General features: G+C 40.3%; 1 protein-coding gene across 21 annotated transcripts in view; it reads right to left on the bottom strand.

The window, feature by feature from the left end:
• Window positions 1-17,975, bottom strand: part of Ryr2 (ryanodine receptor 2, cardiac) — a 553,847-nt gene that overhangs the window by 133,816 nt on the left and 402,056 nt on the right. For all 21 annotated transcript variants that reach the window (XR_003950437.1, XR_003950438.1, XR_003950439.1 and 18 more), the window contains 7 exons: window positions 16,583-16,661; window positions 13,865-13,954; window positions 13,334-13,471; window positions 5,725-5,802; window positions 3,378-3,453; window positions 976-1,099; window positions 29-144 (listed from right to left, as the gene is read on the bottom strand). Coding sequence is in view for 18 of the 21 variants with exons in the window: in XM_017315461.2 (XP_017170950.1) it covers window positions 29-144; window positions 976-1,099; window positions 3,378-3,453; window positions 5,725-5,802; window positions 13,334-13,471; window positions 13,865-13,954; window positions 16,583-16,661 (701 nt within the window). In the remaining 3 variants the exon portion in view is untranslated. The remainder of the gene's footprint in view (window positions 1-28; window positions 145-975; window positions 1,100-3,377; window positions 3,454-5,724; window positions 5,803-13,333; window positions 13,472-13,864; window positions 13,955-16,582; window positions 16,662-17,975) is intronic.

Genomic DNA, 17,975 nt, shown 5'->3' on the forward strand with positions numbered 1-17,975 from the left:
ACGATGAGCAGCAAGACCAACTACGTACCAAACTCCAGGATGTACTGATGCGCCTCATCCACGTATCGGATCAGCTGCTGCAGGAAACTATAGGCAAATCGCTTCTCAATCGAAGGTGTATCTAGATCCAGGTCTTTGAACCCTCTAGAAAGGCAAAAGTAAGTAAAGGGGTGTGTGTTTGTGCATGTGTGTGGGGGGGGAGGGGGGAGGGGGAGACAGAAAGAGAGAGAAAGATCTCAAAATATAAAATTTTATTTTAAAAGCTGCACATAAAATTGAATGTAATAATATTCTTATTGCTTATGACTAAAGGGGGTTTGTCTTTAAGGAATATTTGCATCTAATATAAAACTAAAGTGAATCGTTCCACTACTGTTGCTAAAATATTGCATTTATGCAAACAGAGAGTGGTTCTCTTTCTTTTTCTTAAGAGTTTGCCTAAATGATGGAAGGCAGCTGAATGAAGTTGCAAAAGGAACTTACAGGACAAACACCTAAGGGTGTTGTGTCTCTGGCATGAGTTGGGATGGTTAAGCTTGACAGAACTTGGAATTATTTGGGAGCAGAGCCACAGTGAGGGACTGTCTAGGCCAGACTGGCCTGTGGGCATGTCTGTGGGAGACTATCTTGTCTAATGTAAGAAAACTAAGCCTGCAAATAGGTTGCATCGTTCTGGGGCTGTGTAAAGGGAGAGACTCTGGTTGGGGCCTAATCATGTGTACATTCATTTTTCTCTGCTCTCCATTGTGTTGGGACTAAAAGCTTCAACCCCCTGCCACCAACTTCTCTAAAGATGGACTGCAACCTAGAATTGGGAGATAAAATAAATCCTCTCTTCTTTAAGCTGCTTCTGTTGGGTGCTTTACCACAGCAACAGAAGGGATGCTACCCCAAGGTTTAGTAGGGCCACTGAGCTCATTTTTAGTCAGAACCCAGTGATTGTTTGGAAAGAACATGAGATGGGTGTCCACTTGCCTGGATACCACATAACCACTGATCTGTAGGAACTTGAAGATGTCTTGGGCTTTTTCTCTGTCCTTGGCTTTCTCCTTGGCTGTCAGTGTGTCATAAGGCACCAGGAGGGGGTGGTTTCCTCCTCCTGAGAGATTAGCAAGAACAAAAGAAACTCACCACATACTCTGAGATGACACCCAGCCAAGACTACATGAACATGCTAGCCAGCATCTAGCCTGAAAATGCATGTATTTGAAATATCAAGTGCTGGTTACATATGCTGTCACCATGGAAGGAAAAAAAACAAACAAACAAGGGGGTTCTTTCATTAGAAAGAGCCTACATTTAAGGCATGATAAACACAGTAAAGCAGGTATTGCTGGTAAGAGACTCTAAAGAGATCTTTAAGGGGATGCTTCATTTTTCTGGTCCAAGAAGAAAAGAAAGAAAAAATGTCTTCAGTATGGAAGTATTTTTCTGGCACCTTCTAGGTTATAGTATGCATATAAATATATACAAAAATGCATTCAGCCAGAGGCTTCTATCAAGAGCCTGGATATCATTTAGAACTTATAGAAAATAAGTATGATTTTAAAACTCATGAGAATCTTCCAGGTGTGGAAACACAGGCCTGTATTACAGCACTGGGAGGTGGAGACAGGGGGATCAGGAGTTGGAGTTCATTCTTAGCTACATTTCCAGTTCAAGACACCCTGTGCTACATGAGATTTTGTCACATTAACAAAACAAAAGAACTCACAACCAAGGGTGAGAGTCCCTCTAAATAGCAGCATAACTCTATCTTGCTCTTCCATCCCTCATTTTTATCCCCACTGGCTATGTAGGTGTGGGTATGTTATGTGGGAAGAAAGGAGCTAGTTCAACAGAGAGCCCAGGAGATATGCAAGCATTCCCAGGATGCTACCCAAAACACATCAAGAGTTGCTACGACTTGTGAGCTTATTCATATCAAAGTGGGGACGAAAGAAATGCAGGCCTGACCCTGGTCAATGAATTTGGAGCGCTGGTACAAGTTTTAGGATATTTAACTCCTCAGCTTCTATTCTTTTCTTTTCCTCTCTTATCATTCGCATCCGGGGAGTAGCCCCAGGACCTGGTGTATGCTAGGAAGTCCTGAGTTACATTTTCAACCCCTACTCCAATTTTTCTTAATGATTCACATTTCTATCAAGGTCTGTTATTCTCCTTTAAACTTTCATACACTCCCCAGGGACACCAAACACCAGAGTGAGCAACATATTTTTTTTCCTCAAGGCTTTTCTAAAGTGGATTCATCTAGATGCAGTGAAAATTTTAAAAAATATCAGAATTGGAAGAAATAAAACTATGCAAGATTAAAGCTGAAGAATCACTAAGTGTTTCCAACTTTAACACACAGAGAAATACACACACACACACACACACACACACATACACAAACACATAGACATAACATATACAAACACACAAATACACATAATACATATATAAATGTATAACAATGCAGGACACTCTCCACATAGAATGCATTAGCTTGAATAATATATTTATAAAAGTAAATCATGAAAAGATTAATTAGCATATTGGTATTTTTAAAGAGGAAATAAGAGACTGGAGAGATGACTCAGTGGTTAAGAGTACCCACTACTTTTCCAGAGGACAACTTTGGTTCCCAGCATCCATATCACAACCACCAAGTCTGCAAGTCTGGCTTTCAGGAAACTGATGCCCAATTTCTGCCTCTGTGGACACCACATTCACACACACACACGCACATAGTCAAAATGAATCTAAAAGTTATTTAAAAGAAACAAAGGAGAAAAGAAGGCCTGTAACTCAGGAAGCAAGAGGGTTGCCACCTGCTTTGGCAACATAGCATGTTTACTATCTCACATCTCCTGGTAACTCTGTCTAAAATGCAAAGCTAAAAGGAAGGCTGAGGGGATAGTTCCTTGGCTAGAATTGGTAAGGCTTGAGTTCAATCCCCAGCACTAAAAATAAGACTAGAGAACGTGGGATAAGAGGAAACCCAATCACGAGAGTAGCAATAGCACAGCTGGCATAAACAAAGGACTGGCGATAGGTTAGTCAGGCATGAGGGTCATGCTCAGAGTCTAACGAATATAACACACCAAGTGTCCAGCACCACTATACTAATTCAAATATTTGGAGGTTAGAATAAATCCAGACAGCATTAAGATACAAAGAGGGAGGGAAAACACTATTAAAATACAAGGACTACACACTAACAATGAAGAAATTACAGCTTCCTGTTGGAATCTGATGCAGGCACATTTGAAACATTTTTGTATAATGGAGGCATGGTGAGGTTTTAAGCAAAGGAAAGGAACTACTTCATCAGCATCCTATGCTCCTAGAGTAAAACTCTGTGTTTTCAAATATAGGCCTCTAAGAAATACTACCTTTGGATTCCAGCTCCAGTTTCTTTTTCTTGGCCCATATGTTGTGGTAGTTTTCAGCCATCATCTCTGCCATAGCCTACAATGGACCAAAAATTAAGGAGTCAACTGATACTTCTGTAAAAGAAGACAGAGCTGTCTTCTCAGGCAGGACACACAAACATGTCTTAAAGCAAGAGAGCAGAATATTAGTGCTGAGATGAACCTAAAATGTAGTCAGACACAACCCCTCACTTGGAAATCCAACTCCATAGAATTTCAATGATTTGAGAAATTATACGGTAAATATCTACACCCTGTGGATTTAATGGGAATAGCCTTTATTATTCATTATACTTAAACGTGTCTTTTGTTAATTCGACAATGAAGCTTTGAAATAGCTATGGATGTAAACAGAAAATAGACATGAATACAAATTTGTGTTTTAACTCAAAAGTTTTATAACCCAACCTGTACCTTTTTAAATAATTAAAAGAAGAATCCAGTACAAACAAAGACTTTACTTCTAGATCATTCTTTGCCTAATTACATGGAGAGTCTTAGAGCATGCGTGTAATCTTTTCTGAGGCCTTGTGAATTTTGAGGGAAAAAATTCTAATATTCTTGGGTTCTTTCATAGTCAAGATTACAATGTCATTTTAATTGGTTCCTACATGAGCAAGAATGGAGAGTAAACCAAACATTTTATCAGCACATGAAGTTCATACTTATATGCTTGGTTCTCTTGAACTAACACTAATCATACTCAGATCAATGCTCTACATTGACTTGGTAATGTAAGCTCTATGAAAACAAGTGTTTATCTTTCATTCAAATGATTTATCCCAAAACATACCCTAGTGACACAGAGCACACAGGGCTATGAATGGGACAAATGGAATGTGATCAATTTCCATACATGAACAAACTAAAATATGCATTCTTTAACATGAGCAATTAAGATGGTCATTAATTAAGGTGGTCACTAACTAAGGTGGTATTCACAGTTATTTATTAACTCTTTCTCATGCATTTTTATATTTATGTGTGTCTCTGTGGGTACCCACAAAAGGTAGGGGTCACCTACAGAGAGAGAGGGAGAAAGAGAGAGAGAGAGAGAGAGAGAGAGAGAGAGAGAGTGTGTGTGTGATGGCACTCACAGTGACCAGAAGAGGGCATCACATTCTCTGGAGCTGGACTTAGAGACACTGAGCTCCTGACGCTGCTTGGTATAACCCAGTTCCTCCAAGGACAGGACAAATGCTCTTAACTACTGATCCCTCTCTATGGCCCCAAAGAAACAGTTCTAAAAAGTCCAACAGTAGCCACTTTCATCCTGAGTGGTCCTCACCAGGGCCCCCAGTGAAGGCCCAAAACGTCAGATAGTACTAGATCCTAGTACATTGTACACATCTTCCTCCATGTGCTCTCAGTGCTGCCATGTTACACTAAAGCCCATCTTTCCTCTTATGTTCCATGGCTCAGGCCTCTTTTATGTCACCAAGCTTATAGTCCAGGACCACCATAAAGTAAAATAAAGATAACTAAACACAAGCACTTCCCTAATCTGACTGCCAGTCCGATGACCCTGACATCTACTACATGATTAAATGGAGCTCAATACAAACAGGAAAATAGTGAATGCAGGAAAAATTCACGTCTGGGGTGGAATGGAGCAGGGTGACAAGTTCCATCATGGGACTCAGAATGGGAAGTGTCAGCTGCTGAAGATCTTCATTTAACATTTCAGACCATGAGGAACAACAGAAGATGTTGGGGACTTGATCAAATGGATTCCCAAATTATGTGGGAATTCTCATGTTTGCTTGTAAGATGCTGCAGGTCACTGCCTCAAACTGGGTTTGATTGGGAAATAAAGATGCCAACAGCCAATGGCTGGTCAGGTAGACTGAGGCAGGACCTTGAGATTGCATTGAAAAGGGACAGATGAAGGAGAAGATCGACATGATTCAGAGGGAGATGGATCAGATTTAGAGGGAAAGTGGCCCTATGGGAGGGCTTCCCAGTAGGTAACAGAGCAGCAAAAATAACGCATAGATTTAGAAGGTGATGAGCCAGGAGTGTGGAAAGGAAGTGTGCGCTAGCCGGGAGGAAGATTAGAACTGCCAGTTTAGCAAACTCAAAGCTACAGGACGTAGGAAGGATGGAACCACAGACGAGGACTTGTTAGGACTTATGTCATCAACTTTCAGGTTACTAAAAGGCCAGTGTGTAATAACCATGAACTCTGTGGGCTCATCATATGATCACCATGAAACATTTATACACGCTATAAAATGAATAGGAAAGCATTCTAGTTTGCTTTTTTGAAGTGAGCTTTAGAGACTATTGTGAAAATCCAGATACTTACATGCAGGTCTCGAGAGAGTGTCACATTACTCATGTCAATAGCACGGGGGCTGTATCCATGTGCAGCATCTATAGACACCTGGGTGATTGACAAAAAGAAAACAGTATCTCATTAAAAACTGCAGTAAGAGCCTTCAGAAACACAAGGCAAGATTCAAACTTTGTTTTCTAAGGTAAAGGCAACAAAATAACTGCAAAAGTACCTTAAATTAATTTTTTTTCCTTTCCATTTTTTATTAGGTATTTAGCTCATTTACATTTCCAATGCTATACCAAAAGTCCCCCATACCCACCCACCCCCACTCCCCTACCCGCCCACTCCCCCTTTTTGGCCCTGGCGTTCCCCTGTTCTGGGGCATATAAAGTTTGTGTGTCCAATGGGCCTCTCTTTCCAGTGATGGCCAACTAGGCCATCTTTTGATACATATGCAGCTAGAGTCAAGAGCTCCGGGGTACTGGTTAGTTCATAATGTTGATCCACCTATAGGGTTGCAGATCCCTTTAGCTCCTTGGGTACTTTCTCTACCTCCTCCATTGGGAGCCCTGTGATCCATCCATTAGCTGACTGTGGGCATCCACTTCTGTGTTTGCTAGGCCCCGGCATAGTCTCACAAGAGACAGCTACATCTGGGTCCTTTCGATAAAATCTTGCTAGTGTATGCAATGGTGTCAGCGTTTGGATGCTGATTATGGGGTGGATCCCTGGATAAGGCAGTCTCTACATGGTCCATCCTTTCATCTCAGCTCCAAACTTTGTCTCTGTAACTCCTTCCAAGGGTGTTTTGTTCCCACTTCTAAGGAGGGGCATAGTGTCCACACTTCAGTCTTCATTTTTCTTGAGTTTCATGTGTTTAGGAAATTGTATCTTATATCTTGGGTATCCTAGGTTTTGGGCTAATATCCACTTATCAGTGAGTACATATTGTGTGAGTTCCTTTGTGAATGTGTTACCTCACTCAGGATGATGCCCTCCAGGTCCATCCATTTGGCTAGGAATTTCATAAATTCATTCTTTTTAATAGCTGAGTAGTACTCCATTGTGTAGATGTACCACATTTTCTGTATCCATTCCTCTGTTGAGGGGCATCTGGGTTCTTTCCAGCTTCTGGCTATTATAAATAAGGCTGCTATGAACATGGTGGAGCATGTGTCCTTCTTACCAGTTGGGGCATCTTCTGGATATATGCCCAGGAGAGGTATTGCTGGGTCCTCCGGTAGTACTATGTCCAATTTTCTGAGGAACCGCCAGACGGATTTCCAGAGTGGTTGTACAAGCCTGCAATCCCACCAACAATGGAGGAGTGTTCCTCTTTCTCCACATCCACGCCAGCATCTGCTGTCACCTGAATTTTTGATCTTAGACATTCTGACTGGTGTGAGGTGGAATCTCAGGGTTGTTTTGATTTGCATTTCCCTGATGATTAAGGATGTTGAACATTTTTTCAGGTGCTTCTTTGCCATTCGGTATTCCTCAGGTGAGAATTCTTTGTTCAGTTCTGAGCCCCATTTTTTAATGGGGTTATTTGATTTTCTGAAGTCCACCTTCTTGAGTTCTGTATATTATGTTGGATATTAGTCCCCTATCTGATTTAGGATAGGTAAAGATCCTTTCCCAATCTGTTGGTGGTCTCTTTGTCTTATTGACGGTGTCTTTTGCCTTGCAGAAACTTTGGAGTTTCATTAGGTCCCATTTGTCAATTCTCGATCTTACAGCACAAGCCATTGCTGTTCTGTTCAGGAATTTTTCCCCTGTGCCCATATCTTCAAGGCTTTTCCCCACTTTCTCCTCTATAAGTTTCAGTGTCTCTGGTTTTATGTGGAGTTCTTTGATCCATTTAGATTTGACCTTAGTATAAGGAGATAAGTATGGATCGATTCACATTCTTCTACATGATAACAACCAGTTGTGCCAGCACCAATTGTTGAAAATGCTGTCTTTCTTCCACTGGATGGTTTTAGCTCCCTTGTCGAAGATCAAGTGACCATAGGTGTGTGGGTTCATTTCTGGGTCTTCAATTCTATTCCATTGGTCTACTTGTCTGTCTCTATACCAGTACCATGCAGTTTTTATCACAATTGCTCTGTAGTAAAGCTTTAGGTCTGGCATGGTGATTCCGCCAGAAGTTCTTTTATCCTTGAGAAGACTTTTTGCTATCCTAGGTTTTTTGTTATTCCAGATGAATTTGCAAATTGCTCCTTCTAATTCGTTGAAGAATTGAGTTGGAATTTTGATGGGGATTGCATTGAATCTGTAGATTGCTTTTGGCAAGATAGCCATTTTTACAATGTTGATCCTGCTAATCCATGAGCATGGGAGATCTTTCCATCTTCTGAGATCTTCTTTAATTTCTTTCTTCAGAGACTTGAAGTTTTTATCATACAGATCTTTCACTTCCTTAGTTAGAGTCACTCCGAGATATTTTATATTATTTGTGACTATTGAGAAGGGTGTTGTTTCCCTAATTTCTTTCTCAGCCTGTTTATTCTTTGTGTAGAGAAAGGCCATTGACTTGTTTGAGTTAATTTTATATCCAGCTACTTCACCGAAGCTGTTTATCAGGTTTAGGAGTTCTCTGGTGGAATTTTTAGGGTCACTTATATATACTATCATATCATCTGCAAAAAGTGATATTTTGACTTCCTCCTTTCCAATTTGTATCCCCTTGATCTCCTTTTGTTGTCGAATTGCTCTGGCTAATACTTCAAGTACTATGTTGAAAAGCTAGGGAGAAAGTGGGCAGCCTTGTCTAGTCCCTGATTTTAGTGGGATTGCTTCCAGCTTCTCTCCATTTACTTTGATGTTGGCTCCTGGTTTGCTGTAGATTGCTTTTATCATGTTTAGGTATGGGCCTTGAATTCCTGATCTTTCCAGAACTTTTATCATGAATGGGTGTTGGATCTTGTCAAATGCTTTTTCTGCATCTAACGAGATGATCATGTGGTTTTTGTCTTTGAGTTTGTTTATATAGTGGATTACATTGATGGATTTTCATATATTAAACCATCCCTGCATCCCTGGAATAAAATCTACTTGGTCAGGATGGATGATTGCTTTAATGTGTTCTTGGATTCAGTTAGCGAGAATTTTATTGAGGATTTTTGCATCGATATTCATAAGAGAAATTGGTCTGAAGTTCTCTATCTTTGTTGGATCTTTCTGTGGTTTAGGTATCAGAGTAATAGTGGCTTCATAAAATGAGTTGGGTAGAGTACTTTCTACTTCTATCTTGTGAAAAAGTTTGTGCAGAACTGGAATTAGATCTTCTTTGAAGGTCTGATAGAACTCTGCACTAAACCTGTCTGGTCCTGGGCTTTTTTTGGCTGGGAGACTATTTATAACTGCTTCTATTTCTTTAGGGGATATGGGACTGTTTAGAAGGTCAACTTGATCCTGATTCAACTTTGGTACCTGGTATCTGTCCAGAAATTTGTCCATTTCGTCCAGGTTTTCCAGTTTTGTTGAGTATAGCCTTTTGTAGAAGGATCTGATGGTGTTTTGGATTTCTTCAGGATCTGTTGTTATGTCTCCCTTTTCAGTTCTGATTTTGTTAATTAGGATTTTGTCTCTGTGCCCGCTAGTGAGTCTAGCTAAGGGTTTATCTATCTTGTTGATTTTCTCAAAGAACCAACTCCTCGTTTGGTTAATTCTTTGAATAGTTCTTCTTGTTTCCACTTGGTTGATTTCACCCCTGAGTTTGATTATTTCCTGCCGTCTACTCCTCTTGGGTGAATTTGCTTCCTTTTTTTTCTAGAGCTTTTAGATGTGTTGTCAAGCTGCTAGTATGTGCTCTCTCCCGTTTCTTCATGGAGGCACTCAGAGCTATGAGTTCCCCTCTTAGAAATGCTTTCATTGTGTCCCAAAGGTTTGGGTACGTTGTGGCTTCATTTTCATTAAACTCTAAAAAGTCTTTAATTTCTTTCTTTATTCCTTAAATTAATTTTTATTTGTGTGTTTTACAATCACTTATGATTATCTTCATACCTCAATGATAGACAGTCTAAAAAGTTAATAATTAACAGTCAGCAGTATGTGATAAATTCTAAGTCCTGCAGTGTTTCCCCAGCCAAGGGACTTTGAGATTTACCAACCCTGGTTAGCTACAGGAACAGAGTCCTTTACAAGCATATGTGTAGGTCAGTTGTGAGGATAAACAAAGATTAAACAACTTCACTATGTAGCATTTAATGGCCCACAAGGAATCTTCAATGATCAGACTTCATTATTTCTACATGTTTGCTTTTCAAACTGGATATAAATAATTATGTTTATAGCTATAGATTTCTGCTGCTCTCAGAGAAGCTCCTTTTACAGTGGGTAATGGCTGGTGCATAGGGTCATGACTGATCTAGCACTGACACCCCCCATACACACACAAACACACACATACAGAGACAGACAGACAGACAGACCACACACACACACACACACACACACACAGCTGAGAGAATATCACAAAAGTCAGAAGGACTGTAAGAGCCCCAGGATGAAGAGAGCTGAGGAAGGTTGTCTTCTGGGCCTCACTTGGCCATTGCACACAAGAACTCTTGGCAGCTGTGGTTACCTGCACAAGACCAAGTGAGCAAACATCCCAGAATGGACAGACTGAATACCTGCATGACATTTTCAAATAATAATAATGATAAACTATTATTTTTAAAGGGCTGGGAGTAATGGCTAAGTGCCTGCAGAAGACCTGAATTCAGTTCCCACCACCCATGTTAGCCCATTAGGTAGTTCAGGAATTGCCAGCTCTGGAGGACCCTGTCCCACATGTGTGGATATGTGCACAGAGACACACACACTTAGACACATAAAAGTAAACTAGTAATAAAGAATACTTGTCAACGTTCACAGTTTCACTGCATTACACCCCTTATCTTAGTCTAACCAGTGAGGGGGAGGACATGAACTCTGTGTCTTCCAGCAAATCTTAACTATTCTGTTATTAGAAATAGTACATGATGAGGAAGAATGAGATGCTGGTAATGAGCAGGCGAATCAGGAAAGAAGACAGAAAGCCAATCATTCTTTTAGTTTTAACTCTATCACTGATCTCTTTCTGGTTCTCTCTCTCTCTCTCTCTCTCTCTCTCTCTCTCTCTCTCTCTCTCTCTCTGTGTGTGTGTGTGTGTGTGTGTGTGTGTGTGTGTGTATGCATGCATGCTTCTATGTGTTCAGTAAGTGCATAAAACTTAAATGATAGGGAAAGTGTAATATTGAAGATGGCTCCACAGCTTCAGAGCAGCTAATTGCATATGACTGGAGAGATGCTAAGCTGAGCACAAACAAGTGAGCATTTCTCTCTGCTCTTGACTGCTGGTGTGAGGTGACTGCCTCTCACACTCCTGCTCTGACTTCCACAGAGATTGCTTACAACCTGAAATTGAGAGCTGGGATAACCTTTTCTCTTCTAAGTCCTTTTGTGTCAATATATTCCCTCACAGTGACGGAACTGAAATAGATATATTGCCTTGCACAATCAGCCACTCTTCTCTCCTGACTCAGACTTAATCCTTGTCATTGTCCCCTTGCACAGGCAACTGATGATGGCTTGCATTGCAAGTGATATCTTGCTTGTATCTAACATGACAACATACACATTGCAAGCCAAGTCACCTGCTACTTTCAAAATTGGGTTTAGTCCCTGTACAATGGAGCTAATGCTAAATCATAGCCTAGCACAAAGGCAGGCATGGTTTAGACAATGGACAATTTTTTTATGTTCTTGAGCATAGTGCTGGGCACACATAAATGCTCAAGAACATTGTCTAGAGCTGCTCCCATTGCTGGCCCATTACCTTGCCTATCTTCACCACAGTTCTGAGTACAACCAGAATATGAGTGTCACTGGGAGTTGTGCCTCAGCTATCTTAGTGACAACAACCATATTAATTATTGTCTCTTTCCTATCCTCAGAATTCCTGAGTTCTTTAGCTCACTCAACAAATCTACTGTCTTGCAGACACACCCTAGAATCCATAGCAATCACGCCTATTAAGACCACGCCTACATTTCATGGCCATTTCTCTCAAAACTCTACCCATTCTCTTTCTATAATTTCATCTGACCTGAACATGTGCTCCCTTGAAGTGAGGAATGTTAATGTTAACTGTGAACTTATGAGCAAGGGGTAATCTTGGGTTAGATGTCTAACTTATCTCTTTGCACCGCTGGAGCACTTTAGAAAAGTTGATACGTAAAGATCCTTTCCCAATCTGTTGGTGGCCTTTTTGTCTTGACAGTGTCTTTTGCCTTACAGAAGCTTTGCAATTTTATGAGGTCCCATTTGTCAACTCTCGATCTTACAGGACAAGCCACTGCTGTTCTATTCAGGAATTTTTCCCCTGTCCCCACTTTCTCCTCTATAAGTTTTAGTGTCTCTGGTTTTATGTGGAGTTCCTTGATCCACTTAGACTTGACCTTAGTACAAGGAGATAGGAATGGATCAATTCGCATTCTTCTACATGATAACCGCCAGTTGTGCCAGCACCATTTGTTGAAAATGCTGTCTTTTTTTCCACTGGATGGTTTTAGCTCCCTTGTCAAAGATGAAGTAACCATAGGTGTGTGGGTTCATTTCTGGGTCTTCAATTCTATTCCATTGGTCTACCTGTCTGTTGCTGTACCAGTACCATGCATGCAGTTTTCATCCCAATTGCTCTATAGTACTTAGCTATTGGATGGAACACAGGGCCCCCAATGGAGGAGCTAGAGAAAGTACCCAAGGAGCTGAACGGGTCTGCAACCCTATAGGTAGAACAACAATATGAACTAACTAGTACCCCCAGAGCTTGTGTCTCTAGCTGCATATGTAACAGAAGATGGCCTAGTCAGCCATCATTGAGAAGAGAGGCCCCTTGGTCTTGCAAACTTTATATGTTCCAGTACATGGGAAACACCAGAGCCAAGAAGTGGGAGTGGGTGGGTAGGGGAGCGGGGGTGGGGGTGGGTAATAGGGGACTTTCAGGATAGCATTTGAAATGTAAATGAAGTAAATACCTAATAAAAAAGTGGGGGAAAAAAAGAAAAGAAAAGTTGATATGGCCTTTTGCTAGTTCATTTGAGACAATGGGTCTTCCTCAGCTCACTATGGAGCCATGGATGCCCTCAAACTCCTGATCCTATGCCTCTGTCTCCCAAGTGTAGATGTTATAGGCGTGTATCTCCATACCTGTATTTATATGGTGCCAGGAACTGAACCCAGGGATTTGTAAATGTGAAATAAGCATCCTATCAATTAAACTACACCCAGAACTAATTATTATTGCTATCATTGTAATTATTACTTGAAATAGGGTCTTTTCTATATTCCCAAAGTTGGGTTCAAAGTTCTAGGCCAAAATGAGATTCCTGCAGCCTCTTCAGCAGCCAAGCTACCACCAAGATTAGTTTAAATTATTTTTAGAGATGGGAACATAGCTTAAAGCAGGGTGCTTGACTAACATGAATGAGGCCTTGAGTGGAATCTCTAGCAAGAGCAAATCTCTCAGGGTGTGTGTGTGTGTGTGTGTGTGTGTGTGTGTGTGTGTGTGTGTGTATGTATATGTGAATATATATGTGTGTAAAGGCTTAGATGACACAAATAATTCATCTGTCACTGAGATTCTCACCTGGCTTGTCTGAGAAATTCGTCGAGTCCGGTTATAAAGGGCCATGCTGTCCCCCTCCCGTGTTCTCTCAATTCTCCAACCCCAAGCCAGCATCGTTTTCAAAGACTCCTTGATTGGCCAACGATAAATTTCTTTTTCCTAGAGGGAAAGAAAACAAGCATTAGTAGTATTATGAACCCAAAATGAAATTTCAAGTATTTAGTGGTTTGTTCTGAAACAGACTACCTTCATTAAGAAACCTGATTACCTCGGGATCCTTATAAAGAAAACCAAAAATAAAAATATTCAAGGGAAATGTCAAAAGCTGAAATTTTACTCCACTAGGAGTTGCTAAGGAGGGAATCAACTCCCACAAGCTGTCCTCTGGCCACCACCACAGGGCACACATGCACACACACATCCAGGTATGCACATACAAATACATACAGAAAGTTTTAAGGAAAATAATAAAGATTTCAGTAGTAAAACATAAAACAAAAATTTACCCAAACATAATACTTCATGAAGCTGGTGGGGGGGAGGGACTCTCACCTTTTCAGACAAGAGTTTATATGGCTTCATTAGCGGTTGGATCTTAGAAGAGTCTGAATATATTTCCCCATAAATCCATCCATTCGCCAACTAAAACAAAAAAAAATGTTAAAAATAATTTTACATATATTAGTTTTGGTGATTTTAAGTGTGCATGTGTTTTGAACCTATTTTGTAAAAATAACCCTGAAGTAGGATTAAGAAAATGATGAAGGCCCAGTGTCTGTTTTGGTATGGCTGGGGCCTGAAGCCAAGTCTTTGTATGCAAGGGATCTACCACTGGGCTACATTCCCGTGACTCTTTTCACTTTTTATTTTGAGACAACACCTTACTAAGTTGCCTTGAACTCACTCAGTATCCCAAGACCAGCCTTGGAATTAAAATTCTCCTGCCTCAGATTCCCAAATACCTGGAATTAGAAGCCTGCACCACTGTGACTTGGCTGAGGTCTGAATGTTATCTAGCTTAATTCAGAGTTCCACGCTTAGTATTCAGTAGCCTCTTGGCATGAGTTCCTTTGACCAGAGATTAAATGAAGCCTGTCTTCCTAAAACAAACCGGGTCTACACCTGTGCCCAATGTTTGATCCTCTACAACACGGCTATAGGGACCAAAGAATGACAACTGACATTTATTCTGACACATCTTAACCCCCAACCTGTGATGTATGCATGCCTATAAAAGTTTGTTTAAAATATGTGAGTCAGGGAATAACACCTCAGAATAACATTTCCTAATCACTTATTTCAGGGATTCATCCTCCAATAATTTGACCATTTTGGATTAGCATCATTTGCCCATACCACCATTAGTTCTCAGAAACCAGGTAGTTACACTGCAGCAGTTCAGGACTTCCCTCCCAAGGCATCTCAGACCCAGCCCAGCCACCTAGTGTTCAGTGGAGTCACTATATCCATGTCACTCCCTAGTGTCATTGCTGATAAGACTTAATTTCTACAAAAAAGAATCACACAAATTATCACAAAAATGGAAAGGTGTTTCTATGAGAAAGGAAGATACGCGTGGTCTCAGCACAGTGGGGAGCAGGGCATGAGGCTGTGCTGGCTAGTTCTTGTCAACATGGCACAAATCAGGGTCACCAAGGAAGGAGAGACCTCAGCTAAAGATCTGCTAGCATCAGACTGGCCTCAGTGCATATGTAGGGCAGATTCTTCACTACTGACTCATGTGGGAGGGCCCAGTTCACTGTCAGTGGTGCCATCCCTGGGCAAGGGCTCCTAGATTGCACAAAAAAGCAAACTGAGTAAACCATGGGGAGCAAGTATTCCTCCACTTAAGTTCCTGCCCTGTCTTCTCCCAGCCGTTAACTACAATTACTGTCAAGTAAACCCCTTCCTTCCCAAGATGCTTTCGGCTGTGTGCTTATTTCAGCAATAGGCATCTCACTAGGAAAGGGACTTGCCATGCCACTGGCTTATCTTCGGACATGAGCATCCTCTGGGGCATTCACTGTCTGCTTTTCCCTTCATGGCTGTACATGTATGGTGTTGGGTTTTTTGTACCGTGACAATTCGATTTCTCTGACAAGCTGTGATCATTCCCTCTCAAACTGAAATTAAACTCAACTGAAGTGAAAACATTTGCAACTCCTTGAGTTTTCTCATTGTACTGTTTTCCTTGGAGATACATTTTGGTAGATGTGTGCTACTCTGAATAAGCTATATAGACCTGCTTGGACATATGTTATAGAAAGTACAAAACCACCTAAGTTTAAGATTCTTCATGGGGGTGAAGATGCCCCTTCAAGGCCGTACTTTGGATCCTTCAAACAGATGGAAAAACCTGGGTGTGGTAGCTACCACATCACTAGAACCCCAGTACTTGAGAGGACAAAGACAAGAGGAATCCTGGGGTCGCACACACACACACACACACACACACACACACACACACACACACACACAAATGTTCAGTATTGTTCAACAAATATAAAATCCAGAGTTTGGTTAGAAGGTAAAAAAAATAAAAACAAAAACAAAACAAACAAACAAACAAACAAAAAAGGTAAATATTTTTTTCTGAGGCAGGGTTTCTTCATGTAGTTCTAGCTGTCCTGGAACTCTCTCTGTAGACTAGGCTGACTTCAAACTCACAGACATCCACCTGCCTCTGCCTCCAGAGTGCTGAGACTGAATGCATGCACCACCACTGTGAATCTAAAGGTAAATTTTTAACGTGGAGTCATCACTTCTCCCTGAAACCCCACAAGCAAACACACATTAAAAATGATACTCAAAGTTTAATGAATTGATCTTTAGAAATGTCCAGGTTATGTTTTTACTGTGATGAAACTAGCTAAATAGGAACACAAGCAGCTTATAACTAAATATCTACTAACTGCAATGGAGGTCTTTCTTTAAAAGAGAAAGTTGGGGCTGGGGTAGTGGCTTAGTGAGTACAAGTGTGATATGATGCTGCATTCAGGGCAGTGAAGATAGGCAGATCCATCAAGCTGAAATGGCAAGCTCTAGAGTCACTAAGGACCCTGTCTCAAAGGAAATAAAGTAGAGTGATAGAGTCAATGAACTCAACCTATGGCCACACCACACATACATGTAAATGAATAGAAATGCACACACAGAAATATACACTATACACATGCAGAGAGCAATCTGGCAAAATTGGGTATATTTAAGCAGCACCCGGTCATTTACAGTGGCAGCCTTGGATGGGAAGAGAGCACTTGTAACTTTTACCTTGTCCATGGACCATTTATCATGGGAATGTTCTGCATATTTGTTAATGAAGTATTCCAACTTCTCTGGAATTGTAATGCTAGAAGAAAAATAAAGGAAAAGAGTTTGGTGTTTTTACAGAATTCACAGGCAACTGCATTCGTGTTTACTCACAGATGAGTAATACTCAGATTCTGTTCGCTCATAACTGTTAAAAAACAAAAACAGTTGTAACAAACGATCGCTTCTTCACATTTCCAAACAATGTAGGACCATGTTCTATCTACTCGTCTCAAACTGGGACATCATTTATTGGGTTAATATTAAAAAATAAATGTAATAAGATATATGATAGTTAAAATATATTCAAAGATGAATACAATAGACTATACAAGAAAAGGAAAACAAACCCAGGCCAGTACTCAGTAAGTCTGAAAACATGCTTTTCTTTTATACTTTTTCATTGGAGTTATTCTTTTTTTAACTGTCCTTGTTGAACTATGAATGAACGACACTGTTGGTTTTTGATCTGCCATATTTTTAGGTTTAATTTCATATAATTAGTTATGTATTAAGACTTTGTGATATTAGTCCTCCATATAGACAACATTTCAAAGTTACTAATTTGTGCTACAGGGAAAAGTAATTAACAAACTTATGTTTTATTATTTGACAATATTTATTCTTGATTCCTTTCTTGTTTCAATGAATATTTATTCTATTTGTGTCCAGCATGTGCAGTTGATGAATGAGTCTGCTCATAAATGCTAAGGCTTGTGAATATCAAATGTATCTATGGAGAGAATATTGAATACGCATCCTACTCCTTAGTAAATACAACTTACTAGAGCATTTAACTTTGAGAATTGGATTCTAAATAAAACCCTGCATAATAAGATGATTTTCTGATCTTTATCAACAGTTATCAGTTAGTAACTAACAAACACATACTCAAGAAGCAATATGTTTTTTTAAAAAAAATCATACTCAGGTAGAAATTACTCAAACCACCACGTAAATCTATAAAGAATAATTTCCCTAGGAAACAAGCCTGGGTAAATTAGCATGCATGCCCAACACTTGTTAGTTATTTGGATTCCATTAATCAACACCCACAGCATGGTGTTGCTCTTCTGAAACCCTTGGATTATTCTGTATGTGAAGAGACCAGAGACTTACCTATGCAGACTGTGACCCTGGGATGTTTTGGTGACTTACTTTGAAAGAGATACAAAGGACCAAGCACATAATCCAAACACTTAGTGGTGGACTCTTTTCTCACAGGACTGCCATGTAATAACAAGCAGGTATACTTTAAAGACATTCTTAGATTAATGACAGTACTTGGGTTGATATTCTCATTGGTTTGGGGAGCTAAATCAGCTGGGAGCTGCTCTGAAGCCTCAAGGTTCAG

This window comes from Mus musculus, chromosome 13 (genome assembly GCF_000001635.26).
Source record: "Mus musculus strain C57BL/6J chromosome 13, GRCm38.p6 C57BL/6J".
NCBI lineage: Eukaryota > Metazoa > Chordata > Mammalia > Rodentia > Muridae > Mus > Mus musculus.